The sequence below is a fragment of the Equus quagga genome, chromosome 2 (assembly GCF_021613505.1).
Source record: "Equus quagga isolate Etosha38 chromosome 2, UCLA_HA_Equagga_1.0, whole genome shotgun sequence".
NCBI lineage: Eukaryota > Metazoa > Chordata > Mammalia > Perissodactyla > Equidae > Equus > Equus quagga.
The window spans coordinates 40,489,233-40,517,172 of record NC_060268.1 but is presented as its reverse complement, the minus strand read 5'-3'; the positions used below and the strand labels follow the sequence as shown (position 1 = coordinate 40,517,172).

General features: G+C 39.0%; 1 protein-coding gene across 7 annotated transcripts in view; it reads left to right on the top strand.

Annotated features, from left to right (window-relative positions):
• Nucleotides 1–27,940, top strand: part of TP53BP1 (tumor protein p53 binding protein 1) — a 70,182-nt gene that overhangs the window by 32,015 nt on the left and 10,227 nt on the right. For 5 of the 7 annotated variants that reach the window (XM_046652007.1, XM_046652010.1, XM_046652006.1 and 2 more), the window contains exons 13-21: nucleotides 3,801–3,920; nucleotides 4,681–4,884; nucleotides 8,052–8,109; nucleotides 10,356–10,448; nucleotides 14,364–14,847; nucleotides 18,500–18,652; nucleotides 24,318–24,589; nucleotides 25,261–25,410; nucleotides 25,707–26,137. In XM_046652007.1, the coding sequence (XP_046507963.1) occupies nucleotides 3,801–3,920; nucleotides 4,681–4,884; nucleotides 8,052–8,109; nucleotides 10,356–10,448; nucleotides 14,364–14,847; nucleotides 18,500–18,652; nucleotides 24,318–24,589; nucleotides 25,261–25,410; nucleotides 25,707–26,137 (1,965 nt within the window). The remainder of the gene's footprint in view (nucleotides 1–3,800; nucleotides 3,921–4,680; nucleotides 4,885–8,051; nucleotides 8,110–10,355; nucleotides 10,449–14,363; nucleotides 14,848–18,499; nucleotides 18,653–24,317; nucleotides 24,590–25,260; nucleotides 25,411–25,706; nucleotides 26,138–27,940) is intronic. The other 2 variants (XM_046652008.1, XM_046652009.1) reach the window with 2 other exon arrangements.

Here is a 27,940-nt window from a genome sequence, read left to right as displayed (position 1 = left end):
GAAAGACAGAATGAAAGGTATACATTGCTTGAGTAAATGGTATGTTCTTTAGATTTCTGCATGCTAAAATTAAAAGGGAACTTTTGTTCTGTTTTTTGTTAATAACTTTATTGATTAAAAAAAGATATGCTTACTTGTGAAAAATGTTCAAATAATAAGGAAAGAGGGGACAAGGAGTGGGAGGAGAGAGAGTGTCGGGGGAGAAAAAGAGAATGACTCCAAATGTCTCCATTTATAGATAACTTGTCACTGTTAATAGTTTGGACACCTCTTCAGACATCTTCAGATTTAGAAAGATGGTACTTGGAAGCCCAACCTTATTCAAGTATAGAATAAATTTATGATGGGTTGATGATGTGAAAAATCATAACATTTAATAAATCTTTAATTAAATCCACAAATAATAGTTTATAATAGGTTAATAATGATCAGGGAAGCTAGATATGTTTTGTGCTCTAGCTGTAACCTTTGTTGGCTTGTTTATGAAATATCATTCTAGCAGGCTGTTCATGTCAGAGGCAGACTCTTAGAGTAGACTGTTTATGCATGGTGTCACCTAGGATAGGAATCCTTATATTTTTAATTAGATAGCCTTTAATCAGTTGTTAAGAAGTGAGCTTTCTTCTCTTGGGACCAAAAGTAGAAAAAATGGGCTTGCATTGTAACAGAAAGTTTGAATAAAAGAGATCTTCCTGACATTAAGGGTTTTAAATATTGCTTTGGACTAATGAATTTTCTGAAGGCCTTAGTAGTAAGGACAAACTCCCTATTCAGATGGTTTGACAATGGGTATTAAGTTTCCTTTTATTCATTCATATCTTTCTTCATGGGTTGGTATACTGGCATATAGTAGGATAGCCCATGATAATTCTGGAAAGCAAGAAGGGACTTGGTAATTTAAATAATGTAGTGTGCTAAATGTTAGAGAAAGAATTGAATATGTGGAAAATTTCAGTAAATTTAAAAGGATAAAATATTATTTTGCAGGATTTGGTGATAATTTGACTTGATTGGTGGTGTCTTTCAGATCATTGAACAAAAGCAGAGAACTGAGAAAGCATTTGGAGGACATTGAATAGGGGCTTTATGAACATAAATAATTAAAGACTAGAAATGCAGGCTGTTACTAGTCAATTGAATGCTGACTAAAGAGTTAGGAATTTATCTTCTAGTGGAAACCTTGAAGTTTTTGACCAGGAGCTAACATGTTCAAAGTCGTGTTTTATGGGAAGGTTGCTTTGGTTGCACTGTGCAGAAAGGATTGGGAGTTCGGGAAAGAGGGAGACTTCAGGCAGAGAAAGTAATTGATAGGTTTGTTGCATTAATCCAGAAATGAGGCATTGAAGACCAGATAAGAGTAGTGGCAGCGCTGCCTGTAACAGACTCAATTTTCCATTAGGTTGTAGTGTTGCCGTGGGATCAGTGGTGCTAAAATAACCTTTCCTAAGTTTTGTCTAGTACTATGCAAAGTAAACTCGGTTACAAGGAAATAATTTTCAGTAATTAATGCATGTTAGATTTGCATATTATGGTTTGTCACATAGAAGGGTGTCCTTAAAGATTTGATACAGATTTTCAGAAGTCTGCATGGTCAATCTTAATACCAGGGATGGTTCCCATCAAGAGAGCAGTGCAGTGCAAGTGATTATTCTAGGAATGAAAATTCTGTAGAATATGTCTTTGGAATATATGATGCTTTGTGAAGCTTTTTGATTTTTAGCTTCTGTATCTCTTCTAAGTTCTTCTTTATCAACCTAAAGGACTTGCTTTTTAAGGAGCTGCCAGAATGAATGCTTATCTACCATTTGTCCTTTTCTGTAACTAAGGTGGAATTCTTTCTCATTTAGACGTGGTGTTGAGATTCTCTACACTATTCACATATACTTTTAGCTGAGCACATCTACTTTTCATCCTTTATTTCTAAAGTCCATTTTATTTTCTCTTTTCATCCCTTCAGGTTACTAATTCATTTCCTCTTACATGTAGATGTAAGAGATAGTTTTTGTTGTTGTTTCATGACTTTGAAGAAAAAAGTATAAGATACTTTTTTTGATGCTTGATATTAAAGATAACAAAGGATAGAAGTAGAATGGAAAAAGATGAAGGAGAAAGAATGTGGTATAATAAGAAATATTTGGTCTTCATCTGGTTCCTGGCACAGAACTAAAACCGTCGTAATTTCCCAAGTGATAGGAATATGTTTTGTTATTCATAACGAGCGCTTTCAATTACATCTGGGTTTATGCTAATTAGGTGATTTAGGGTGGGATCGCTACATAGCCTCAGGATGGGGCTGTGCACCAGAAAGATCAAGTGATTAGAGAGTTGGAACTTTCAGACCCACCCACTGATTTCCTGGAAGGGGAGGGGCTGGAGATTAAAGCTCTATAAAAACTCCAACAAGGTTTGATAAGCTTTTTAGTTGATAAGTGAGCCAGCAGGGTATATCGTTCCAATTCCACGGGACAGAGGCTCCCTTCTGGACTTCACCATGTGTACCTCTTCATCTGGCTGTTCGTCTGTGTCCTTTATAGTAAACTGGTAGACGTAAGTAAATGTTTCTCTGAGTACTGTGAGTGGCTCTCACAGATTAATCGAACCCTGAGGAGGGGGGGTCATGGGAACCTCTGATGTATAGCCAATTGGTCAGAAGCACAGGTCGCAACTGAAGTGGGCGCAGTCTTATGAGATTGAACCTTTTAACTTGTGAGATCTGATACTATCTCCAGGTAGATAGTGTCCGGGTCAAGTTAAATTTGTAGGACACCCAGTCAGTGTCTGCTGAGAATTGGAGAATTACTTAGTGGTTTTGGAAAACAAATTAGACAAATTATTTTAACAAGGAGTAGTGACTGGGTATGCCAGATTTTAGCTATTTTGAGCTGTCTTAGGAGCGTCAGTACAAATTTTCATGTTCAGTTTAAGAGGAACAGTCTAGCACAATTCTTTTTTCTCCCAAACTTAGTCGTTTTATTAAAAGAGATAAACAATTAGGAAATGTGATTTTGGCAATTTGCTAATTCTGATTAGGAAAAATTTAGAACTGAGGCTTAGTTAAAAAGTAAAGTTTTATGTTTATGTTCATGTTTATATTAATTATTTATGTTTATATTAATTTAATAATGACTAACCAAAATGTGTACACTGAGGATGCTCATATATGTGAGATTTACCATTGTGCAGAGATTTAGATATGGACATTACTACTAGAGTGGCCTAGAGTGAATGCCTGTCAGTACTGCTGAACCATGAAACCTGTAGATTTCCATGTTATAACCAGTGAGCATTTTGAAGTCCTTTGGCCCATGAAACTCTTTGTCACCTCTGAGTAGATAGTAAATTTTAAGTATTAACATCAGACTTTAATCTAGAGAATGCTACAGATTGCTGAAGCTTAAAAATGAACTCCGTGAGTTAACATTGCACAAAATTAAAATGTCTGGTCTTGAAACTATCCAAATTTGTGTCACTGAGTATCTCCAGATTTGCTGTCTTGGGGCTCAGATGTTTCTATGTTCTTTTTGCTCTCATGTTCCTCAGGGCTTCCAAACTTTGGGCTTCATCTATTTGCCTGTCCTCTGGTTATCTACTTTGTGTCAGTCCTGTTGTTGATGGCTGTAAACAGAGCAGAGAAAATAGTAGGAAATTGGTTGGGAGTCTGGTGAGGGGTTGGGAATGAGGCAGAATTTGGGAGCACAGGAAAAGAATAATTAAAATATTTCTTGTACTTCTCACTTTTGCTTTTTTTATACTTCTGTTTTAGTTTCCTTTATGTTTATCTTTTTCTTCCCCCCCTCCAGAAACTCCATTTCATTTCACTTTGCCTAAAGAAGGTGATATTATCCCACCATTGACTGGTGCAACTCCACCTCTTATTGGGCATCTAAAACTGGAGCCCAAAAGACACAGTACTCCTATTGGTGAGTGACTAAAATGTAATGATATTTAAAGCAGAATTTCTGAGATACCATTCTTTATGCAAGTAATTCTTTTAGATCTGAGGAGTTGGGCCTGCCTGATAAGGTTGATTTTTATCTTAGGAGGAATAAGTCTATAGTGTCTGATTCCAGGAGTTTACTCCCAGGAGACGTTGAATTGTGATGAGAAGAAAGAAAGGGTGGAAGGAAGGAAGAAAGAAACTATAAGGATTTTGTTCTATTACTTGCAGGGCAATGAAATCTGAGTGCTAAGCAATGATGTAGAACTGTTTTATAAGGAAGGGACAGCAGGTAGGGTAGAAGTACTATTTATTCAGGACCCTGGCTAATCAGTCTGCTGCTTGACAGGCCAAGAAAACTTAGTCCTCCTTCCCTGAAGCAGCCAGTAGTGTTCTACATTAACCTATTTGTTTTCTCTAGTCAGTGCTGGGAGGTAACAGTCATGCCGTCTGGAGTCTCCTGCTACCTATGCCTGATGCTGGCAGATGTGGGTTGGCTGAGGGCTCATGCAGCATCCTTTGTCCAGATGCAGAAGTGGAACTGAATCCTGTTGCTCCTCTTAAGACCAGGTGTCAATACTAGTGCGTAGTTGTTGATACTTGTGACAGGATTTATCCTAGGAACCCCCTTCAATCCTGCAGAGCTGTGGAGTCAAACAGGCAAATTGATGACCTAGAATTGTTGTTTTTCATCTTTGTATTTTAGTGTTCTTTCTTTCTTCCTCCTACCTTCCTTCTTTCAGGTATTAGCAACTATCCAGAAAGCACCACGGCAACCAGTGATGTCATGTCTGAAAGCATGATGGAGACCAATGATCCCATACTTGGGAATGAAAAAGGAGATTCTGGGGCTGCCCCAGAAATGGATGATAAATTGTGTCTAAGAATGAAACTGGTCAGTCCTGAGACTGAGGCGAGTGAAGAGTCTTTGCAGTTTAGTCTGGAAAGTAAGTTTTATTTTATGTTAATCTTGGGTAATTAGTAGTTCCAGATCATCTGGGAAGTATTAATTATCCTTCTTCTAGTTATGGTGGTTGATACTTTTATAAATGTATTTATAAAGTTTTATTCTCCTAGAATGAATTCTTTGTTTTCGGCCAGTCACTGTCATGTTACTGAAGATGCTCCATTTTATAATCTCTCTGGTGCTGCTTGTATCTGTATTAAGCCTGTGTCTATATAAAGTAATTGGTTTCCATATTCAGAAATAGTTTAGAAGAGGGTAGAAAATTTAGGATTGTGGATTCACATTGTAGGTTTATGTTCACTATTTCCTACATTAATTGCAAGTTATTTGATATCTCTAGAATGTAGAGAAGGTACAAGGGAGTGGCTGCAAAGTAGGGACCAGATTTTTTTTTCCCCCCGAAGAAGATTAGCCCTAAGCTAACATCTGCCAATCCTCCTCTTTTTTCTGAGGAGGACTGGCCCTGAGCTAACATCCATGCCCATCTTCCTCTACTTTATATGTGGGACGCCTACCACAGCACGGCTTGCCACACGGTGCCATGTCTGCACCCGGGATCCAAACCGGCAAACCCTGGGCCGCCGAAGCAGAACGTGCGCACTTAAGCAGTGCGCCACCGGGCAGGCCCTAGGACCAGAATTTGAAAGGCCTTACGTCCTGCTGAGAAGCTGAAGAATTTTAGGCAAGGGAGTAGTATGATCAGATTTGTTTTGTAAAAGGATCAGCTGAGTGTTTCAAAACTTTCTGCTTTTGTCCATCATTCCTTTCCTTGCCTTGCCCATTTCCTGTTCTCCTGCCTGGCAAACTCAATCTTTAACCAGGAAGTAGGGTCATTAGGAGTGGGGATGGAGATGAGGAGATGAATTTGGGAGGTGAATAGTAGAATAGAGAGAACCTTGAGACCAGTTAAATATAGAAGTAAGAGGAAGGAAAAAAATACAGAGTGATTCTACATCTACATTTAGTTTTCATGATAGTGCTCCAAAGTAGATATCCTTATTTCTATTTTATTGATGAGAAAACTGAGATTAAGAGAAGTTTTTAAGTTATATGCAAGGTCATAATAATTGGTAAGAGATAGAGCTGGAGTTTGAATCAGATCTTTCTGACTCCAAAGCTTATAATGTTTCCACTAGGTAGTTATAAATGCTGTTTAAAGGAGTTAGAAGAGGAAGTCTTAGAAAAGAGGTTGTAAAGGAACATTCAGAGAAGAGGACTAAGAGACTATGAAGCCATGGGAGTCTTTTGGGAGGAGAGTTACAATAAGATGATGTCAGATGCAGGAGTGAGGTCTAGTAAGATGTCTGGAAAGGTACATTGGATTTGGCAATTAAGATCCATTTGGTGACTCCAGAAAGAACTAATTCAGTATAGTAGTTTGGTGGGAGCTATGCTGAAGTAATTGATGAGTAGTGGAAAGGAGAAGAGGCAGCCAAGTGTATTCTACTTTTGAGAAGTTTATGTGAAAAAGGAATAAGAAATATGGCAAGTTAGAGGGAAATGCAGGATTGGAGATTTTTTTTATTTTTAGGCTGCGAGAGACTTAAGCAGGATTATAGACTGAAAGGAAATCTCCAGAATAGAGATGGGTTAAAAATGAGGGAATAGGGGAAACAGTTGATGGATCAGGGCCCTGAGGGAGTTCAGAGGGGAAGCTTTCAAAGACCACAGATAGAGTGGATGGACTTGAATAAGAGGGACTTCTCATTGTCTGAGACCAAAGAGAAATTTTAGCTAATATATTTTGAGTTCTTACTATATGCCAGGTATTTTACATGTACAGGCATTAAATCTCATAACAAACCTATAAGTAGATCCTATTATTATCCTCATTTTACAAATGAGGAAACTGAGGCACAGGAAGGTTGAGCACCTTCCTTAGAGTCACAGCTAGTAAATGGAGTGGCCTGAATTCAAAGTAGTTCCAAGAAGCAGAAGTCCAGTTCCAAATTACAGTGGTATTTTTATCTTAGTGCTTATTGATTTGAATCTCAGAATCTCAGTAGAAATTAAAAGTGTTATATGTTTCCATCCTTATTATAATTTTCTCTGAAATCAGGTAGGGCTTATCAAGAGAATATATGGTAGCCTTGAATCCTTAGGTTTGAAATTACAGTTGCTTAAATGGAGCTAAATGTTAAGGATGATCATATCAGTAAATATTATTACCTTTCCTGATACTAGGAGCACGATGTCAGACACCGTACTCACAGTTTCACTCATTTCATCGTCACAACAAACCTATTATGTTGGTCCTGTTTTCTCTCTGTCTTATAGATGAGGAAACTGACTCAGAAGGTGAAGGAGTTTACTCCCTGGTTGGACTGCTAAGTGCTGGAGCTAGGGCCTGAGCCAGGTTTCTGTTTCAGAGCCAGGGCTCTAACCACTAAACTTCAGCTGCCTCCTTGATGGACTCTTGAGATTATGTTGGGTCATGAATATTTTAGAAATGTTTAAAACTATTTATTTTCTATAAGGCTGGAATAAATTGTAAATGAATAAAGTTTTATCCCTTAGCCTTAGGGACATTGCTTAGAGAATATGGGATTCTTTTCAGTATCATCCTTATTAATTCTTTGCTATAGATTCTTTCTTGAAAATGTGTTTTATTTTTCAAATATCTGTCCCAAGAGCACTTTGAGAAGAACTTGAGTGCCTTCTATGTGTGATTTCTCTTAAAACTGTATACTATTTATTTGTGCATCAACCTAAGACATTTTCCTACATAATTTATTAAAGTTTTTTCTTTTTTTAATTTTAAATTTGTTTTTCAATTTTTATAATTTTTAAAAATTTTTTGCTTTTTATTTTATATTTTCTTAATACATAATTTTTTTTACTTCTTGTATGAGAAGAGATGAATTGAGATTCAGGAGAATTCCATTTTCAAATATTACTGCTTTGTAATTCATTATATTGTATTTCTGGACAAACTGATTAGTCTTCTGTGGTTAGTTTGAAAGGAAATTGATTGGTGGACGTGAGAAAAACTTATACTGTTAAGTTATAAGAAATCTTTTTATGTTCACTTATTCTTACCCATTTCTTTTTATTTGTTGCCGATACTAGTAGAGCAGGTTTTTAGGTGTGATTCTAACTGAATTCTGTTTCTCTTTCCTTTCTCCCCTTGCTTTTGTTTGTATTCAGAGCCTGCAACTGGTGAAAGAAAAAATGAATCTACTGCTGTTGCTGAGGCTGTTGCCAGGTAACCAGAGCTGGTTGCTATTTAGAGGATTTTAATATACAAAGCCACTGGTAATGAGGGGGAGATAATTTAACAAGAGAAGAAAAAACTTATAAAATGAAACTCCAGCATAAAAGATTTAGCGATGTGTTGAATCTAACATAGGCTGTCTTATTAATATTTTGTCTAATAGCTTTGAGTTTAAGTATAGCTTTTGCTATACTTCGAACTAGATATTTAAAGGTGTTTCCCTTTCTCCTTTTTATGTGGGACTGTCCGTTTTTCTTTGTCTGCTGGTGAGACTGAGATTATTATTGCTATTGGTGAAGAAATAGAGGGTTTAACAAGAGATAGCCTTAGACCTTGTTCCTTCAGAGATCTCCAACTCAGCTGCAGCCTCAGGCCATTTTCTCTTCTGCCTGCCAAATTAAGTACTGTGTTGAGCTGTGATTTTTGCTTTGTCATGAATGCTGTAATACTTTGAGGATGAATATGACCCCATCCTGAGGCTCTGGTGGTAAGCTTTGCCATCTGGTGGCTGTTAGAGTAGAATTGTTTTGTAGGTTTGTGGCATGAGTCATCTAACATGAAAATACTAGCAGCAGTTGATGGAATATAGGTGAGGAATTCTTAAATCAGGCTAGGCAGGTATTATAAATAAGAAAAGCAGGCTAGGTGAAGAGCAGGAAGTGTTGAGGACAATGGCCAACTGAACATGTGCCTGATTTAAAAGGAGGGGGATAGCTCCTGTTCAACTTGAGCCATGTGTTACTATGAAAGGAAGCAAGCTTAGTGTTGCCAAATCTTTAAATTTTTAAAGAGAAATCTGGATTTTTAAAGTAAAATTTCCTGCTCAGTGAGTCAGATAAAACATGTCTGTGGACCAAATCTGACCCTCAGTTGCGAGTTTTTGACCCCTGTCTAAATCCTTTGATTTGTGCTTAGCTATGTCTTAGATTAGTTGTTCCCTGGGCTTTTGCATATTTAATCTGAAAGGTAAGTACTTTAGAGTCCTTACTCAGTTGAAGACTGTTTAATGATATATAGTCTTACAAGTTGAAGAAAATGGAGTTTATACTTGATCTCGTTGGTTTTAACAGAATTGTATACCAGACACAACTTGTTAGTCTGTATGTGTCCATTAAGAGAGAGAACAGAATATACTGCTGAAGCTTCCCGAATCCTTTTGGGCAGAATGTAGGGCTGGAAAAATAAGGAAAAACTGAGTGGAGGGTTGGATTGGTGGGTCACAGAATGAGGTGAAATTCATTGGTATTGTTGTGAAGTAAATTTTGTATATAGAATCTAGATTTTTAAAATGTTTGACTATTCACTTCACTGTTGAGTTCACCATAAGAAATCGTTTGAAGTAAGCTGTGTTAGAATATTCTAAATGATCATTGCTTCCTCTGCATCTAGGTGAAGCAGTACCACTGTTTTTAAGTGTTTTTAATTGGGCTCTGTTCAGATTATCTTGTTTCTCTCTCAGACATAGCATTATCGAAGGTCTCAAGCATATACAAAAATAGAATATTATGATGAACCACCATGTATTCATCACCCAGTGTAAAAATTACCAACTCATGGCGAGTCTTGATTCATTTATAAATAACTTCCAGGACTCTCCTCCCCACTGGATTATTTTGAAGCTACTTCCGGCGTTATATTATCTTATCTGTAAATATTTCAAAGCTCTCTCTAAAAGATGAGAATTTTTATTTTGAACTTAACCTCAATACTATTATCATGCTTTTAAAATTGGCAATGATTCCTTAACGTCATCAAATATTCAGTATTCAGATTTCTGTGATTGATCGCCTCATAAATGTTTTTTTACAGTTGGTTTAAATTAAGATCCAAACGAGGTCCACACATTACATTTTATTGATAGGTCTCTTAGGTTAAATCTCTTTCAATGTATTAAGAAAAGAGGGGCTCCCTCCCTCCTTTCTTTCCTCCTGGCAATTTATTTGTTGAGTAAACTGCATTGTATGTCCTATAGAGTTTTCTACATTCTAGACTTTGCTGATTGCATCTTATTGTATTGAATATAGTCCTCTGTCTACCTTGTTTCCTGTGAATCTTCCCTGAGTTTTTTATTATGCTAATTTTAAACAAGCATGAGGACTTTCCATTTTGATGTAGGTGGTTTGGAGTTTGGGATTCAGAGAAAGGATTTTATTCCCTCTGTGCGTAAAAGGATAATCTCCAGTTGTACCTTTCCATTTAAAACTAACACAATATATTGTTTTAATTTATTATCTTAGTTCCCAGCAAACCATGTCTGTATTTAGCTGTGTCTGTGAAGCCCAGCAAGAGGATGAGGCTCGAAGTCAGGATCCCCACTCTGCACCCATCAGGCGAGCATTATTTTCATAGCATCTTTTGGGCTATATTGATTCACAGAATGGTTGGTACCAAAGCCTAAAATATACTGCTATTATTTTGTTAACTTGAGCTTACTTTTTTATCTGAGGGACTGTGACATACCCTAGATGGATTTATAAATGAAATGTCGTGAGAAATTTTATTAAATATTTTATAGATGGAGATTTTTGTCTTTATCTGCCAGTTTTATCAATTTGAAATGATTCAGTCTTCATAAATTTATGAAAATATTCTATATTTCTAATATTATTCCCTTTTTATTAGTAATGGAAATGTTTACTTTTAATAGACTTTTTATTTCCTTTTAGTTTCTCCTGGGGCAAAACTGAGATGCTCAACATCCCAAATTTAAAGTTTGTCAGATTTGATGGAATTAAGATTTTCCCATAATTTCTTTACTCCATAATCTCTTAGAACAGCTCTGAAGCAGAAAAAATTTTTTGAGTTACAAAATATTTCTTCTCTGTTTAAATAATTAAAGAGTGTTTTGTTTGAAGTATATGATTCTTATATTTAGTATAGGGAAATAAGTAATGGCAATGGAAATAAGCTTGAATTTTCATTATGAGGCGGTATCTTTCATCTCTAGAATTAGAGAATGTGATAATGTTTTGTTTGTCAGTAGGTATATTTCTAATAGTGTTATTTGCAGCATAATTTCTGTATTATTTATTGCTAGAAATATTTAGAAGAAACATGTCAGTGCTTTTATTGGGTGTTCTGATTATTAGATGTGAGTTTGTTGATAATCTTGGGAATGAAATAGCCTACATCCGTTCTTGTATCAAGAAGCTTGTTAGATGAAATACACTTCATTTGATTCCAAAAGTGGTATGGTAATGGCCCAGCAATTACTAAATTTATTGATGGCATTGTATTGCCTTCCTATTTTATTAGAATATCTTCAAATAGAGGGGCCCAGATGCTGGTGATTTTGTTTAACCTTGGTGGATCAAGGGCCTGAGAATCCAGGTGGATTTGATTCCAGTTGCTTCACAGAGAGATCTACACTCAGAACAGAATGGTTAGAAGTTTGTTAAATGTGGAGATTTATTCTTTCCTGTTTCACTTTGGATTAATTTTTTTGCTAAAATTTGATTTCTTAGCATATAGTGACCAGAGTAGAATTGTGTAGCTGGAACTAATGAAGAAAGAGTGGTGTGGCCCTTCTTACAATTTATTGGATTTCTCTTGGTCTTCTGAAAGCTCTTTCTGGTGCTAAAGATTCCTTCTTTATTGTTTCTTGGGACATTAGTATACATCTTTACATAGTTGATGTCTCCGTTGCTTCATTTATGTCTAAGGACTTGGGAAGTTGGTAGAAGAGGGGAACACTTTTTGCAGCATGTGTTGCAATTAAGGGTTTGCTTTTTACCTACTGTTGATCTTAATCAGCAAATCTTGTCAACTAAAACTATATAGTTTTAACTATATATATATGTATAATATGTAACTTTGGGGGGAAATGACTGTGATTTTAGTATCATTCATTTGACCAATGCTAACTTGAGAAAAATAAATACCAAAATTCTGATATTTTGTAAGAATCTGCTGAATATTGCTAATATTGCAGTGAGACACCTTTGGTCTTTAGAGAGAGAAGGGTTGTTCTTATTCACTCTTTGGGGAAAAAAGCAACCTAATATTTGTTGATTAAGAATAAAAAACATCCAAAGTAAAACAAAGCTTTGCTTTAGAAGTGAAATGCTATTCAGAATTTCTGCTCTAAATATACGGCTTCTGAGGTAAAATATGTGGGCTTATTTAAGGGTGGGGACAGTGGTAACTGAATTCTTAAAATGCTTAGTCAAGACCTGTCCCTTCTAGCTTTGACTCACTTTCACTGTTGCTCAGCTCTTTGTATGTTAGGTGTCTTAAAGGTGTAAACGTGAATATTTAGTTCTAGAGAAGATGAATTGTGTCTCCTTAATTGCTTTGTCTCGTGCGACTAATGTTGATTGAGCATCTGCTGTGTACCTACCAGTGTGCTGAGTAATTTATAGTCGTGCGCCACATCATAACATTTCAGTCAATGACAGACTGCATATACAATGGTGGTCCCATAAGATTAGTACCATAGAGCCTAGGTGTGTAGTAGGCTGTACCATTTAGGTTTGTGTAAGTGCACTCTGTGATGTTCACACAATGATGAAATCACTTAATGACACATTTCTCAGAATGTATTCCCGTCATTAAGTGACATGTGACTATATATGTGATCGCTTATAAACCTCATCAGAGGTAGGTGTTACTCGTCTGCCTCCTGGTGATCTTATTCTTACCTCTTCTTCATTGGACCATTTACCATTTATCCTCATTCACTTGAGGTTCCTGACAGATAGGACGCTAGCTATAACAACCAAATGTATACCAGGCCCTTCTTGGCTAGAACTCTATTCTAAATCCCTCTTTGATCCCCTGTTTTGGTAAACTGAGCAAACAAAATAAGATAGAAACCTCAGAAACTTCTCCTTTTCTCTTTTTCAGGATCTAGAGTAGAGCAAGCCCTAAAGAGCTCTTCTTGCTTCCTTTTTTCTGTTTACCCAGGTCAGTTCAGCTCCTAAGGGTGGAGTGCTCCTCCTAAGTTGGAGACGGCTTCTCTGTTCTGATGACTTGCTCCATCTTTCTCAGGCCAGCCTCTTAACAGCAACATATGACATGGTTTCTAGACCCTTTATCATCCTGGGTGTTATCGTCTTGGTTTATCTCAGTTTATGCCTTGTAAAATATGACACCCCAAACTGAAACACATTCCAGAAGTGGTCTTACCATGGTCAGTTCAGAATAGCTTCTTTTTATCTTTTTTCTAGCTATTATGCATTTAATGCAGCCTAAATATGCATTAGTTTGTTTGTAGTACACTGATTCATTGAACTAGTGATTTACTAAAAAGTTAAAAGTTATGGACATTTTCTACATGACTTTGATACTTAAGCAATTAGTTTATTTAATCTGAGAGTAGATTTTTGTAGTTAATTGATTGAGAGAACATTAATTCTTTTATTCAAAGTATATTTATTAAGCACATACTTTATATGAAGTCTTGTGTTAGGTGTTTTAAGTATAGAGATGAATAAGACATGAACGTTAAGTTTCTGTGTAACCTGCTCACTTTTAGGCCTTTTTTATTCTGGTGTATTGTTAAGGACATTTAAGAAAGCCCTGTAGACACCTCAGAGCTTCATTATGTCTGGTTCGCAGGAGACGTTCATCACATGCTTGTGGGATCAGTGAATAAATCACTGATAGCCAAATGGGAAGACTAATGAAGGCTGTATCTTGAAAATTGTCTTTGCGGAACTAAATCATTCTGAAATGGTTAGTTGTAGCTATACCAGTATAGCTAGTAAGGCTAGAATCTCATCTACAACTCTATCCTTTACAGATCGGGTTTCTTCTCCTAAAATTATTGGTCAGGGAGGGATGAACAGTATCTAGAATGCTGGGAGTCATTTAAGGAATGTTAGAACCATTCTTAAAGCCAAATAAGACGTCTTGACCTAATTGATCTTTTTTGAAGTAAACCCCTAAGCTGCCTTCATTGTCTGTGACTTCAATAATGGCTTTTACATTGTTTTGTTTACTTTATTTTCCTGTGTCAAGTTTCAGAGTTCATAGCTAGTGATGGGAGGAAACAACTATTTTATCATCATGGTGGAATAGTCCTATGTACCATTATTTTTTCACAAGAGTGAAATTATGATGAGAGACTTTATAAGGCGATACACTCAGTCACCTTATTTTCTCCTTTCTCCACATTTCTCAAATTGTCAAATTATCGTTCCCTCTTGCCAGTACACACACACACACACACACACACACACACACACACACACACACACACTCTTGCTTATTTGACATAGTTTCTTTATATGGTTGATTTTCAGGGGGAACTTGCACCATTTTCCAAGTACTCAAGGTGAAGAGGAGAAGGAAAAATTGGAAGGTGACCAAAGGACCAGGCAGAGTCAACAGCCTGTGAAGCCCAGTAGTCCTGTCAAAGATCTTGGTTCTCCTTCCTCCCAGCAGATGGCCACACAGGGGCCATCCAGTCCTCAAGGGGAAGCAATGGAGACAGATGTGCTAGAAGACCAGAAAGAAGGCCAGAATACCAATCAGGAAAAACCTAATAAGCCCTTGATTGAAAGGCCCAGACAAAATAACATAGGAATTCAGACCATAGACTGTTCCCTATGGGTCCCAGAAACTGTTTCAGCAGCAACCCAGACTGTAAAGAATGTGTGTGAACAGGGGACCAGTACAATGGACCAGAACTCTGGAAAACAAGATGCCACAGTTCAGACTGAGAAGGGGAGTAGTGAGAAACCAGTCAGTGCTCCTGGGGATGATACAGAGTCGCTCCATAGCCAGGTGAGAGAATGTATAGGGTACCTCAGGGGCCCTCTTTTCAGTTTTCTGGATTCCTAGAGAATTTAAGTTGTGGTACTTCTGCCTAAACAGTTTTGTACAGACCAGTGGCTAAAAGATGAAAACAATTTATCCAGGATAGAGGTAGGGTAGTGAAAATTATAGGTAGCTATAGCCAATAGAAAGTCTTTTAGGGAAAATGGAATAGTGCTAGAGTTTGTCAAGTAGATCTTCACTGGAAAAGACAGCCAGGAATATAGTCTATGTCCTACAATATTCTTCTGTGTTCAGTCTTTTCCTTCTGCCGTCATTTTTCATCCTCCTTTATAACCATCAGAGCTAATTTCTTCTCCCTCAAGTCTATTTCATGATGGTTCCCAGGAACTGAGAGTAGAAAGTGGAGGAGGAAGGAGTAGAAGGAGCAGGAAGGATAGTGTATCACAGTATTGGAAACAAAGAACAGTAACAGGAATAGAGAGATGGGGAAAAGTCCCCAGATGGCTAGGGACTGCAGGAAGAGGCTAAAACTAGACAGAATGGAAGGGAAAGGATTGGGGCTGATGAAAGTGAGGCTGGAGGAAGAACAGGTTCTTGGGAATACAGTAGGGAAGTGTAGGTACTAGTAGGTAAGAAGTGGTGGTTGAAAGGTACCTGTTAACAAATAAGAGGAAGTTCAAAATTTCGTCAGGTGGCAGTGGGTTTCATGGCAGGGAAAATTTGGAAGTTACTAACAGTAGTTAAATTGCCTTTTCAGTTGCCCTGGTAGATCATCTTTACTTGGATCTACCTAGGAAAGCTTCACTAGGGATGCACCTCTCATCCTAACCGTCCAAGTTGTTTTATAAAATAATATGGTTCCTATTTATTGAACACCTACAATATATCAGCATTTTGCTCAAGACAACCCATGAGGTTGGTATTGTTATTCCCATTTCACAGGTAAAGAAACCAAGCTGAAGAGAGGTTAAGTAACTTGCCCAAGAGTTTGCCATCAGTAGGTGGCAGAACTGGAATTTGAACTCAGCATATCTGACTTCAGAATCGGTATTCTTTCATTATGCTGTGTTGCTTTTTTATTTTTTAATCACAGCCTGTGTAGTCTTCTTCTATTTATCCATTCCTCTCGAGGAACTCTAAAAATTTTTTTTATGTTAGCCTTTATAGTAACACAGTCTCTGAGACCTAAAACTTTATCAGTTTGTACAGATTCAAAATATCATAGTCTTTTAGATATAGGGGCTATAGCATATCTGACCCTATTTTGTGTCTGTTTATTTTCACCCTTAATATAAAGTGTTTAGATTCTGCCACATAATAATTTGGTTTCTCTGCCTTTATAAAAAGATTTAAACTTGATATTAAAGACAGTAATCATGTGGGAGCCACTAGATTATATTTTCCTTTCCTTCCTGATTTTCTCCCTCTGTAAAATAGAGAAGTAAATCCCTGTTCTTGTCTCATCATGATGGGAGCCGATGAGTTAGAGTGCTTAAGGCTCAGGTTTAGAGTTAGACCACTTCATCTGGATATTGTGAGGATTAAATGAGATAAGGCACGCAAAGCCCTTAGCAATGGGCCTGGCACATGGTAAATGCTCAAAAGGCTGCCGCTACTATCTATTGATTATTACTATTTTAAATACCACTACTTCTGTTGTCACTACCACAACTGCTACTGATACTATACCATGACTCTGCCATACAGAGTGAAATAACACGTTTAAGAGCTAGTTGTTTTTGCTAAGAAAAGAAAGGTGCTAGAAAAATATAAATGGTGAATGGGTACAGAGTTTCAGTGGGAAAGATGAGAAAGTTCTAGAGGTGGAGAGATGGTAATGTTTGCACAGTAATGTGAATGTGCTTAATGCCACAGACTATACTTAAAAAATGGTTAAAATGGTAAATTTTATGTTATCTGTATTTTACCACAAAAAAATTATAGATTATGGGTACAGTAACAGAAATTGGGATTGGTATGCCATGTTTTGAAGAATGGTTGGAAAATGAGGAAGGCTGGATGGAGGTTTTACAATTGTCAGTGCTTTTCTATTCCCTGCAGTCTGGGTAGGACTCAGGCCGGTGCGCAAGAAAAGCATAGGCAGCCTATCTTTGACCTTCTTAAATTTTCACTTATGTGTCAAGTGGACCTGGAGCCAGGTTTTCTGTGAAGGGGAAGTATGGTTTTATTTTCCTTTTGTTGTCTTCCCTTAATAATGACAACTTCTTCAAGTTATTTATCTTTATAGAGATCTCTTTTCAGAAGACTGTCTGAAGAGAGAATAAGGATAGCTTTCTTTTTATCTGCCACCTTTCCCTTCTCTCCTTTCTTATTCTATCAGACATGTTTGTTTAAGTGTCTCTCTTGAGGTGATCATTTGGCTGTTGAAGTGGAAGAATATGGGGAGGCTTCCTGGCCACATTTCAGGGATATGTATAAAGCACTAAAACCTTTTAGACCCCTGTGATCCAGGGCCTGACTCTCTCAGTGTATGCAGGCAGGAGGTCCAGGCTTCCAGGGTTCTCATGCAGGGACACCCTGATGATTGAGATGTGACCGACCGATGCTCTGACCATTCGTTAACCAGAGTTGTAATATAGAAGTATTTTAAGGAATTGGTTAAGTTTCCATGCTTTTGATTATTTATATTTATTGATATAATTTACATGTCTCTTTATTAGATATTTCCCCCTTAAGATGGAGTTGGAGTGGGAATTATTCAGGTAAATTATTGAAAGCTTTAGTTGAATGATTACCACATTGTCAGGAAAAACCCAGAATCACCATTGTCACAGTGGTACATATAATTCTTTTGAAAGACTTGGCTACCTTGACATTGACTGCTTAAAGTAAAATCAGTCTACTATAGGGGAAGAAACAAATGTGCATTTCCTCCTCCTCAGAATTGCAGAGCCAGTGGTGTAGTGGGGAGCATGGATGTGGATAAATGTGTTATAGGTGTTCTAAGAAAACATGTAGGTAACAGTGTAAAAATGTAGGGTCTTATTTAAATTAACTGATTATTCTTTATGGTACAACTAAATACAAAATCTTAATTTGCTGATATTTTCTGTTTCCGGACACTACTTCAACTATTTTTTGGAGTAGATTAAATATTTCATATTTAATTCTAGGAGAAATCATTGTATCTTGTTTCAGGTATAAACAAACTGTAGTTTTCACTTACTAATGCTGGAAAAACAGACTGCACTGAGATTAATAGATGTCATTCTGGTTTTATATAAGGTTCTAAAGAATGCCTCCCTTTTATCTAAAGAGCTGTTGCAAATGTAAACTTGTATACTGATCGACAAGTCAGCATCAAAATCAGGATTACAATCTAAAAATGTACGTTTAGGGAGTCAAAGTTTCACTTATATGTCCTAGATATAAGTGCTAGATGTTATGATTTTGATTTAGACAGAAATAGGTCATTTTAGGTAATACTGGTACACACTCTTCCTGGCCTCTGGCTATGCAGCTGGTCCATCCCTAGTTTTATCTATAGGTGAATAGAAAACAACTGGAAAACAGCTGGAAAATTCCATCATACTAGATTCATGGAACCTCTGAACAGTCCTCGTCATGAAGAAGTTGATTTTTGATTTTGCCACTTTGCAATGAGACCCATGCTTGTGTTCTGTATTTTCTGTCATAGGGAGAGGAAGAGTTCGATATGCCTCAGCCTCCACATGGCCATGTCTTGCATCGCCACATGAGAACAATCCGTGAGGTTCGCACACTTGTCACTCGTGTCATTACAGATGTGTATTATGTGGATGGAACAGAAGTAGAAAGAAAAGTAACTGAGGTAATATATACTCTGGGTCTGTGTGTCAGATTTCTTTTGATAGAAAAATTACCCTGGCTCTCCACCTCCACTCTCCCACCCTTCATTCCTGTATAACTTGCCACTAACACTTGGTTTTCCTTCATCTTTTTAGAAAGATATAGGCACTGGGTTAGAAATGAGAGTACTGAATTCTCGTCTTTCTCATGGTTTTGCTGTTTGACCTGTGGCTACTTATTTAACCAGTTTTGCTGTTTTGCTGTTTTACCTGTGGCCACTTATTTAACCAGTTCCGTCATGCTTTCTGTTTCTGTAAAGAACAGATGGCTAAGTCGCTGTGAATCTCTCATATATAATATAAAGATTGTATGTATTATTTTTAATCCTTATAAACTTCAGTGAAGTTTAGAACTCCTTGCTTAGCTATGTGTGTTTTTTCGTTGTTTCTCCTTGTTTTCATGTATACTTATTATCCTTTGTTGGTCTTAATTCCTGTGTGGTTATGGACCTATTGGTAAGAGATGCACCTTTATTTCTTAGTAGGATTCATTATGGACTCATTTCAATGTCAGCATAATATTGGCGTTTATTGGCTGTTATATTGGATACTGTCGTATGCTGACTTTGTTTAGATCTAATACTGGCTGAGATTAGACAGATTTTCTGGAATTAAAGATCTGTCACCTTTCTTTGTACAGACGTTAATTTTTTGGAACTATTTTATTAACTGATAAGAGGCACAGCTATGTTTTTCCTTCACTCGGGCACTTTTCTTTAATTCTGCCAACTAGCCAGAAAGGAAGTTATGCTCAGGGAGAATTAAACTCTGGTAATACAGTTTTATTAAATGGAACGTATGATTGCTATTGTTCATTAATGGACCATTGTGGCCCTCATGTCAGAAGGCCTTTGTCATAGTTTGAGAAATTGTCTTGTATTCTTTATTTATTGAACACCAAATCTCAGAAATATTTCTTTTAAAATGTTGATTCATCTTCAATTTTATGTTTGCAGAATTTTTTTCAATGTTATTACTATTTTGGAAAAATTATGAACTTAACAGCTTTATAGAAAAAATTTGCTTTCGTGAAAAGCTTTTGTAACTGTTGTAGTCTACATTGAACTGTCAGGTTCTATGTTAAGCGTTATACATATTACCTCATTGAATATTTTATATGAAGCTTTCTAAAGTATATTTCTGGAAACTAGAAATATAGTTTCTAGGTACAGCTGCCTACTCTGAGGGGGAGAAAAGTTCCATGGTCATAAACAAGTTTGAGAAACACCAAGTGCTGGAAAATGCTCTCATCCCCCCTGGAAATTCAGAGTACATATTACATTAAAGGCTCTAAGAAGTCCTCTTGTAAAAGATAGTCTATTTTATTGTTTAACACAGCACTTCCCAAACTTATTTGACCATTGAAAAATTTTAAAGCAATACTTATTATACTCCTATGGAACATTTTTCGAGAAACACTGCCATAATTAAAGAAAATAAAAATAGTGACTAACATTTATTGAGCACTAACTATATGCCAGACACTGTTCTAAAGACTTTTAAGTGATTTAGCTTATTTAATCCTCACAACTAAGCTATGAGGTCGATACTATTATTCCCATTTTGCAGATGAAGAAACTGAGGCATAGCAAGTTAAAATAGCTTGCTTAATGAGGTTACATAGCTAATAAACAGAAGAATTCAACCCAGGCAGTCTAGTTCCAGAGCCTGCATTCCTAATCACTACATTATGTGGCTTCTCAAGAACAAAAGTGATGTGTGCCAAAAGGAAGGTGCATAAAGTAATTCGCAGGAGGAAGAAAGTCATCTGAAGGGAACTTTGATAGTCTTTCTGGATGAGGGCCAGAAAGCATTTGAGTTGGACACTGAAACGTGTAGATGTTGGGGAGCTAAGGGGAAAGGGCATTCCATATAGAAGGCTTGCTGAGCAAAGGCACAGAGGAAGCAAGTAAAAAGCACATAGGTGGGAACAGTCCAGTTGGTGGACAGCACGAAGGTATGTAGGGGTGTATGAAAGTGGACACCTTGTTTATCATCTTTTAAAGATTTTATTCATTTATTTACCAGCAACTTCTTTTTTACTATTTGCTTAGCACTGTGACAGGCACTGGGACTCTGAAGATAAAAGAGACAGTGTTCCTGTTCTCTAGGAGCTTAGCACTTGAGATGCAACAAATCCAAAACTTGTTGGTTGCTGTAGTAGAGGTGTGGAAAGGTGTGTTAGAGAGAGGGGATGGAGCCCACCAGCCTACCTGAAGGTGGCTCAGAGGCCTCACAGAAGATGTGGTGCTCAAAAGTGTGGCAGATAACATTGAGGGATGGGGGAGAAGGACATACAGGCAGAATGAAAAGTTACTTAAATACATGGGCAGCATGGCATGCTTTATGAATATTTAGAAGCTCAATGTGACAAGAATAGTAGGGTAGGGAATGGTGAGAGAAGATGCTGTTGAGGTTGGTAAGGGCCCAGAGCATAGGGCTTTGCATACCACAGAAAAGAGTTTATACATTTTTATCTTCAGTGTGAGGGAGAACTTTTAAAGAATTTGGGGGGAATGAGTGACGTGCTCAGATTTACATGTTGGAAAGGTCAGATTGGCAGCAGTGTAGCAATGGATTGGGGTGGGTTGAGGTTTGAGGTGCAGTTCAGACAAGAGGTAATGAGTGTCAAGTTAGGACAGTGGCAGTAGGGATTGAGAGGAGAGAAATAAATGCAAAAAATATATAGAAGGTGAAATTGATACACTGATAAATTCCTGAATGTGAGAATTGAGGGAGAGGGAGGAATCTAATACGATGCCTGGGCTTTTTGTCTGGGCAGCTGGGTAGATGGTGGTACCATATTCTGAGATAGAGAATGTAAATAGAACACTGGTTTGCAAGAGAAGATCCTTCACTCAGTAATTACTGAGGGCCTCTTTTGTGCCAGGCACTTTGCTAGATTTTGAGGGTACATCCAGGAAAGAAGATGGTTATGATCTCTGTCTTAATATGTCCTCTATAGTCTAGTAGGAGAGACACACAGGAAAACAAGCAAATATGTTAAAAAGATCATAAGAGGCCAACTTGGAGCCTGGGCCTAAGTCATTGTAACAGCAATGGCCTTGGGCCAGCCTCAGTGGCCTAGTGGTTAAGTTAGGCACGTTCTGCTTTGGCTGCCCAGGTTCAGTTCACAGGCGCAGACCTACACCACTCATCTGTTAGTGGCTGTGCCGTGGCAGTGGCTCACATACACAGATGTTAGCTCAGGTGAATTTTCCTCAGCAAAAAACTTTTAAAAAGGGCAGTGGCCTTGACTTCTGGACAGTTGCAAAGATAGGTATAGCTGGCTACTGCTTTTTGGGCCTACTCTCAACTGAGACACAGCCTGGAGTCCCAACCTCTAGGTAGGCCTTGCCCTTACACGTTTGCCCTGTCTGAGAGAAGGAATTGGCTTAAGTTCTGGGCACAACACCTGCTTTAGTCAAGTGACCTTGGCAGGTTATGCTGACTCAGATCCAGCTAGAACAGGCAAGTTGGATAACAGGAGAAAGTGATTGGAGAATGGCAGGTTTATGACCAAGATTTTTGGAAGTGGTGCAATTTCTGGTAATGACTTTGGTAACAGGTGGCTGGGGTAGAGTAAATGAGGTTAATGGTGGTAATTAGATCAGGAAACTTGGGAGTTGCAGGATGGATCATCTGATGGATGTAAGCCATAGAGGATGATGACAGTAGTGGAGATAGGGAGGGAAGGGAGGCTGTGAACCAGGAGTTAATGTGTTCATGCATGAAAGTGAGTGAGTGGAAGGATGTTTGTGAATAACAACAGGGGAAGGCAGACAGGAAAGTTTAACAGAATGGCAAATAGTGGTTTGGTAGGAGCAAAGTCAGGGGAGATATAAATGGTTTGTTGATGGTGATGGGGAGCAACGAGGCCTCTCATCTCCAAATTTCTGAATTGAGGTTTGTTTAAGAAAAATCAGGGGCCAGCCTGGTGGTGCAGTGGTTAAGTTCATGTGCTCTTCTTGGCGGCCTGGGGTTTGCCAGTTCGGATCCCAGGCGTGGACCTATGCACCGCTTATCAAGCCATGCTGTGGCAGGCGTCCCACTTATAAAGTAGAGGGAGATGGGCACGGATGTTAGCTCAGGGCCAATCTTCCTCAGCAAAAAGAGGAGGATTGGTAGTGGATGTTAGCTCAGGGCTAATCTTCCTCAAAAAAAAAAAAAAAAGGAAAAAAAGAAAAACCAGCTTCTGCTAGAGACAGCTGCAGGGAATGTGAGATGCACTCAGGATATCCAGAATTCATTAATTGAAGGCAAGGAAAAGGAGAGAGGATGACAGATTGAGTTTTGGATGGGTTAAATTTCAGCTGTCCTTGGTACATCCAAGGGGAAGAGTTTAGGAGGCATTTGTATTCGAGAGTTTGGAGCTGAGTCATCATTGTATTTCTGGTAGACAAGCAGGGGTGAGTCTGGTCAGACTGGCTGGGCAAAGCATGGAGGAGTGAGAAAAGGTATAAGAACAGAATCTTGGGAAATACCAATTTTAAACAAATAGGCAGAGAAAGAAGAACCCAAAAAGAAGCTCAAATAGAAGCAGCCAAAGAGGTAGAATGAAAGTGACTATAGATTCTAAAAGGAGAAAGGTTTTCAAGAAGGGAGTGGTCAAAAACAATCATTTAATCATCTTATAGCATTATTTAAATGTGTGTGCTTATGTGTGTGTTGCATACTGTCTTCCCAGAGATAATGTCACCTCTTTGAGGGACGAGTCTGTCTTGTACTTCTCCATATCTTCTCTGACAGCATGATAACACACCAACAGTCCAGAGCAGGAGGGCAAATCTGCAACACCTGTGTTGTACTTTCTCAATCTTGTGCCCATAGAGAACATTGCCGATTGGTCCTAGACCCTTTTCCCGATAAGCCTGGAATTAGCCTCAGAAGGCTGCTTAAAACTGAGCTCCCAGCAACCACTACCAATCCATCAAAGCAGGCGTGTGGGATATAGTCAATTTGACATTCCTGTCCTCTGCAGATACTGAAAACTCATTTATTTTGATTATTACTTTGTTGGTCTAACATTTTTCTAAACAGTAATACCATTTTTAGCCTATTCTTACCTATAATTTTCTATTTCCTTGATCACTTATTACAAGATAATATAAGATATTTAATCTCAAAAAAACATGTAGTGCTTCCCACTGCTAATCACATGCCCAGGAGGGCTCCTCACCACTCGTTTGCCTCCTCTAACCTATCCTTGTCTGTCTTCTCTCAGACAACGGTTACCTCTGACCTCTAGGTTAGAATCCTTCCTGGTTTCTCAGTGGCCAAACGTTGTGAACTTGTCCAGTAAAAAGATAATTTAACTTAGCTTGGGATAGAGGTCTCTTTCTTCCAAATCTAGTACCACCTTTATTTTATTTTATTTTTTATTGAGATATTATATATTCCTTGTAGAATGCAGAGGTCTTAAATGTTCAATTCAGTGCCTTTTGAGAATTATATGTAGCCACTACTCAAAACAATATATAGAACTTTTCGATTATTCCAGGAAATTCCCTCCTGATTCCCACTTTTCTGAATTGAAATTTCTTGCCGTCTCTAGGATTTTCCAGCCGTCATATTAGTATTTTGTTATTGTGGCTTCTTTTAGCTTTTGTATCCATTTCTTCCTTGCAGGAGACTGAAGAGCCAATTGTAGAGTGTCAGGAGTGTGAAACTGAAGTTTCCCCTTCACAGACTGGGGGCTCCTCAGGTGACCTGGGGGATATCAGCTCCTTCTCCTCCAAGGCATCCAGCTTACACCGCACATCAAGTGGGACGAGTCTCTCAGCCATGCACAGCAGTGGCAGCTCAGGGAGAGGAGCCGGACCACTCAAAGGGAAAACCAGCGGGACAGAACCCGCAGATTTTGCCTTGCCCAGCTCCCGAGGAGGCCCAGGAAAACTGAGGTGCAGACAGGGTCTCCAGAGAGAGAGCCACAGCAGGGGCAGGGTTGCTGACATTTTAATATCACAAGAAAAGGGGAGTAATGGGAAATCCCCCCATCCTCCATCTGGGATAAATCAACTCCTCTTCCTCCCCTTTTGTTCCTCTCCTATTTTGGGTTTGCATGGGAGGTAGGGTGGAGCCCTGTGGGAGGTAGACTTCCTGAGAAAATGTAGAAAAACAGGTGACGTGACTTTGGGAAAACCGGCACATGCTCCTGCCACCACCCCATTTTCTATAGCCTACAAGTGTTTGGGTTGGGAGTACAGAAAGTTTGGGGTAGCGGTCCCAACTTGACACCTCCTCTAGCTTTTTGTTGTCCTCTGCAGTGTCCATAGCCTGAAGTAGAAGAGAAGGCAGGGCTGTTTTGAGGGCAGTGTGCTGTTTTTGAGGGCAGCAGTAGGAAGCTTTGTCAGGAGGGAATAGACTTGCATAGAGGAGGATGTCCTATACTTGTTATCATTTACTCCATCTCCCCAGGTGATATTTTGGTGGTGGGTGTGTGGACAAGCTTCCTGCTGCCCTGGAGGCCTAGCACCTGTTAGCCTGGCGTATAGTCTGAGGGCCAAGGGGAGACTGTGAAGAAAGGATCCAGTAGTCGGTGCCATCAGACTAACCTGTCTTCATTCTCTAGTCCTAGAAAAGGGGTCAGTCAGACAGGGGCGCCAGTGTGTGAGGAGGATGGTGATGCAGGCCTTGGCATCAGACAGGGAGGGAAGGCTCCAGTCACGCCTCGTGGGCGCGGGCGAAGGGGCCGCCCGCCTTCTCGGACCACTGGAACCAGGTACCCGGGTAGTGTGAGATACACTTAGTCTATGACTTGTTCAGAAAAAAAGGGAGTAGAGAGAAGAGAGGGGAGTAGAGAGTATGCGGGGTGTCAGGAGGGAGAAGAGGGGCCCACACTGACTGGGGACTGGGCAGGGATCAGAGTGAGGCCACTGAGACCAGGCTTATGCCTGTGATGGGGTTATCAAAGAATGGACTGAAGAGACCCGTAGACTAAAGAGTGGGAAAATTGGTAGATAAGTACTTCTCCCTTCTTATTCTCACTGCCTTCTCCTATCTCTTATCTCTCTTTAGAGAAACAGCTGTGCCTGGCCCTTTGGGCATAGAGGACATTTCACCCAGCATGTCACCAGACGATAAATCCTTCACCCGTATCGTGCCCCGAGTGACAGATTCCACCAGACGAGCTGACACGGGTGGTGGTACTTTGCGTCGAAGCGACTCTCCAGAGATTCCTTTCCAGACTGCTGCTGGCCCTTCTGATGGCTTAGATGCCTCCTCTCCGGGAAACACCTTTGTAGGGCTCCGTGTTGTAGCCAAATGGTCATCCAATGGCTATTTTTACTCTGGGAAAATCACACGAGATGTCGGAGCTGGGAAGTATAAATTGCTCTTTGATGATGGGTACGAGTGTGATGTGTTGGGCAAAGACATTCTGCTGTGTGACCCCATCCCGCTGGATACAGAAGTGACAGCCCTCTCAGAGGATGAGTATTTCAGTGCAGGTAAAAGAAGCAGCGTCTGCAGAAACTTACTGTGCCCTGGGGCAGTGCTCTCGCCTGTCAGTAGTTACCAAGAGCGTTCACTCCAGCCTGATTACTGTTCTGGGGTCTTTAAAGTCAAAAATTTCATTCCTACAACAGTGGTTACTCTCACCATTGGCTTTTTTGTTGTTCTTTGTTGCTTGTTTATTTTTGAACAAGCTTCTTATTTTAGACTAATGTTATATTTACTGAAAGTTTGCAAAGTACAGAGCACTGATAGTACAGAGAGTTCCTGTACAGCTCACCCAGCTTTCTAGCTCTCCTCATTGTTAACATCTTATGTTAGCATGGTGCATTCGTGAAAACCAAGAAACCAACCTTGGCTCATTACTATTAATGAAATTTCAGACTTTGTTATTTGGATTTCACTAGCTTTTCCATGTTCTTTTTCTGTTCCAAGATCCAATCCAGAATTACTCTGTTACATTTAGTCCTCATGTGACCTTTGAGCTCCTGATCCATGGCAATTTCTGAATCCTTTCTTGTTTTTCATGACCTTGACAGTTTTGAGGAGTGCTGGTCAGATATTTTGTAGAATGTCCCTCAGTTTGGGGTTTGTCTCATGTTTTCTTCTGATTAGATTGGAGTTCTGGGTTTTTTGAAAAGAATGCTACTGAGATGAAGTGCCCTTCTTATCACAGTGTATGGCGGAGGCGGGTGTGTGATATTAGTAGACATCACTCGTGATGTTAACCTTCCTCACTTGGTTATGGTGCTGTTTGCCAGGTTTCTTCACTGGAGAGAGAGTGGTTTTTTTCCTTTTCATTCTCTATTCTTTCACCACTGACTTTTAAACTTACTACCTGGCTTCACAGGAGCCTAGTAGGTGAGTGTGGCAGATATACTGAGATGTTTTTGTTTAGGAAGAAGTTGTTAGTATGCCTGCACACCTACCACTTACTCTCTGATTTAAAAATCAGTGCTTTCTTTTTTGGATGTAGCCAGTTTCCTGAACTGGTGATGGTGAGGGATTTGTGTTTGTTAATTACTGTTTCATATGCCAGTTCTTTGATATGTTGCCCGCTTTGTGTGGACTAAGTGGGAGATACATGTTTGTGTTGAGTTTGTCATTTAAAAACATCATTTCTGGGGCCGGCCCAGTGGTGCAGTGGTTAAGTGCGCACGTTGTGCTTTGGCGGCCCGGGGCTTACTGGTTCAGATCCCGGGTGCAGACATAGCACCACTTGGAAGGCCATGCTGTGGTAGGCGTCCCACATATAAAGTAGAGGAGGATGGGCATGGATGTGAACTCAGGGCCAGTCTTCCTCAGCAAAAAGAGGAGGATTGGCAGCAGTTAGCTCAGGGCTAATCTTCCTCGAACAAACAAACAAACAAACAAACATCCTTTCTGGTGATTTCTTTGAACATGGATTGGGTTATAATGGGCAAAAATGCCTCTTTATTGCAGTCTGTCCAGACTATCTTGTGATTTGGACTCCTGAGTAGTTTCTGTTTGTCCCTTTATTCCATTGTTAAATGGGCCGCTTCTCTTTCTAGTTCTGGATAACGCTTAGCTCTGAGTGGCATCACTTGGTAGCACACGGATTGAGGTCTTTTATGACCTGTGACTTACATAGTTTGTCTCAAATGCATTTGCTCTTCTTTCAGGTGTAAAGCCACTCTTGGAGGTCCACATTTGGCCCTCTTAAGACACAGAGACAATTATATATCCAGCATGAATTAATCCGAATGGCATCAAGGGGTGGGGATTCTGTGTCCCATTTATTGAGGGTATCTACTAATGTCAACACTAGGCTGTTTTTA